This window comes from Branchiostoma belcheri, unplaced genomic scaffold (assembly GCF_001625305.1).
Source record: "Branchiostoma belcheri isolate BF01 breed outbred unplaced genomic scaffold, Haploidv18h27 scaffold2220, whole genome shotgun sequence".
NCBI lineage: Eukaryota > Metazoa > Chordata > Leptocardii > Amphioxiformes > Branchiostomatidae > Branchiostoma > Branchiostoma belcheri.
In genome coordinates, this window is record NW_017803737.1 from 1 (window position 1) to 1,217 (window position 1,217).

General features: G+C 39.9%; 1 protein-coding gene across 1 annotated transcript; it reads left to right on the forward strand.

The window, feature by feature from the left end:
* The first annotated feature begins 600 nt into the window (after positions 1 to 600).
* On the forward strand, positions 601 to 1,185 carry LOC109470398 (carboxypeptidase E-like). The gene is made up of 2 exons (XM_019769337.1): positions 601 to 864; positions 1,058 to 1,185. Exons 1-2 carry the CDS (start codon positions 655 to 657, stop codon positions 1,175 to 1,177), a joined length of 330 nt encoding a protein of 109 aa, XP_019624896.1. The 5' UTR covers positions 601 to 654; the 3' UTR covers positions 1,178 to 1,185.
* Positions 1,186 to 1,217: the final 32 nt, after the last annotated feature.

The following is a 1,217-nucleotide window of genomic DNA, read 5'->3' on the forward strand; positions in this document are numbered from 1 at the left end:
GTTCACTAATAGCCAAAGAGATAGACCACATTGAATGATGACGATGAGGACGAATCATATGAAGTACTATCATAGCTAGTACAGAAATTCTACTGCTTTACTTTACTTTCTTTCACTCTGTACATGCAATTACCTCACTGGCATGATTTTAAAAATAAAGGTTATGATAATCATATTATATGTATAGCTTATTCAATGTATGGCTTCATAGTTTATGTGATTGTTAATAACACCTGCACAGAGCATTTCCATACTGACAGTATATGTCTTTATTCAAGTGTTTTGGTAGGTATTTCAAGCTTTTCTGCTCCAGCATTGGAATGCGGGGCATGAACGTTTTTTTTATTTTGAAAATCAACAGTTTGCATTATGCAATTAAAAATCCTAACCAATAAAGTAGGGAATAGCTATCCAACTGTTGTTTTAGTTGTATGTTACTTCATATTATAGTTATATCAATGTAAATCATTGTTTTCCCTTGTGTTTCTCATTCTTTCCCTGCCATGTCGTAAAATGTGGTGAACCCATCGCTGTATTTGCTCCAAAGCAAATATTGGCCTTTCTAGTTGCGGTTGGATAATGCCTTGCCCACGAGAGATCTGCTTGGAGATTAATGATACTAATCTACCTTGCACAAGATTATGTAGCAGGGGGATGAGGACGTATAGTAGATGTCCTGTTATAAGCACAAAGTTAATTGTAATTTCTGCGTCTGTTTTCTCAGCCGTGTTAGACTACAGCTACCTGGGTACCAACGCGTTAGAGGTGGCGCTGGAGCTGGGGTGTGACAAGTTCCCTGCGCCTGAGGAGCTCCCTCGGCTGTGGGACGACAACAGGGAGCCGCTACTGGCCTACATGGAACAGGTTAGCCGTCAGTGGGTTCATTCCGGTTACCATCCGATGTAGACGGTTTGCCCAAAGGCTGGATATTATCAATTAAACACACGTAGCCCATCAAATTAGAAAGATCTGATAAAAACATATATTATTGATGTGTTCTTGTTAAACAAAAAAGAATGCCTTATTTTCTGAACAGTAGATATATTTTCTACACCAGGTCCACATCGGCATTAAAGGTTTCGTGCGGAACAACAAGGGGCATGCCATGCCTGGAGCCACCATCTCTGTACAGGGGATACAGCATGACATCATAACCGGTATGTCTTCTATCTGTTAGTCCGACTGTCGGCAAAACTAACCTTCTGCATAATATTACA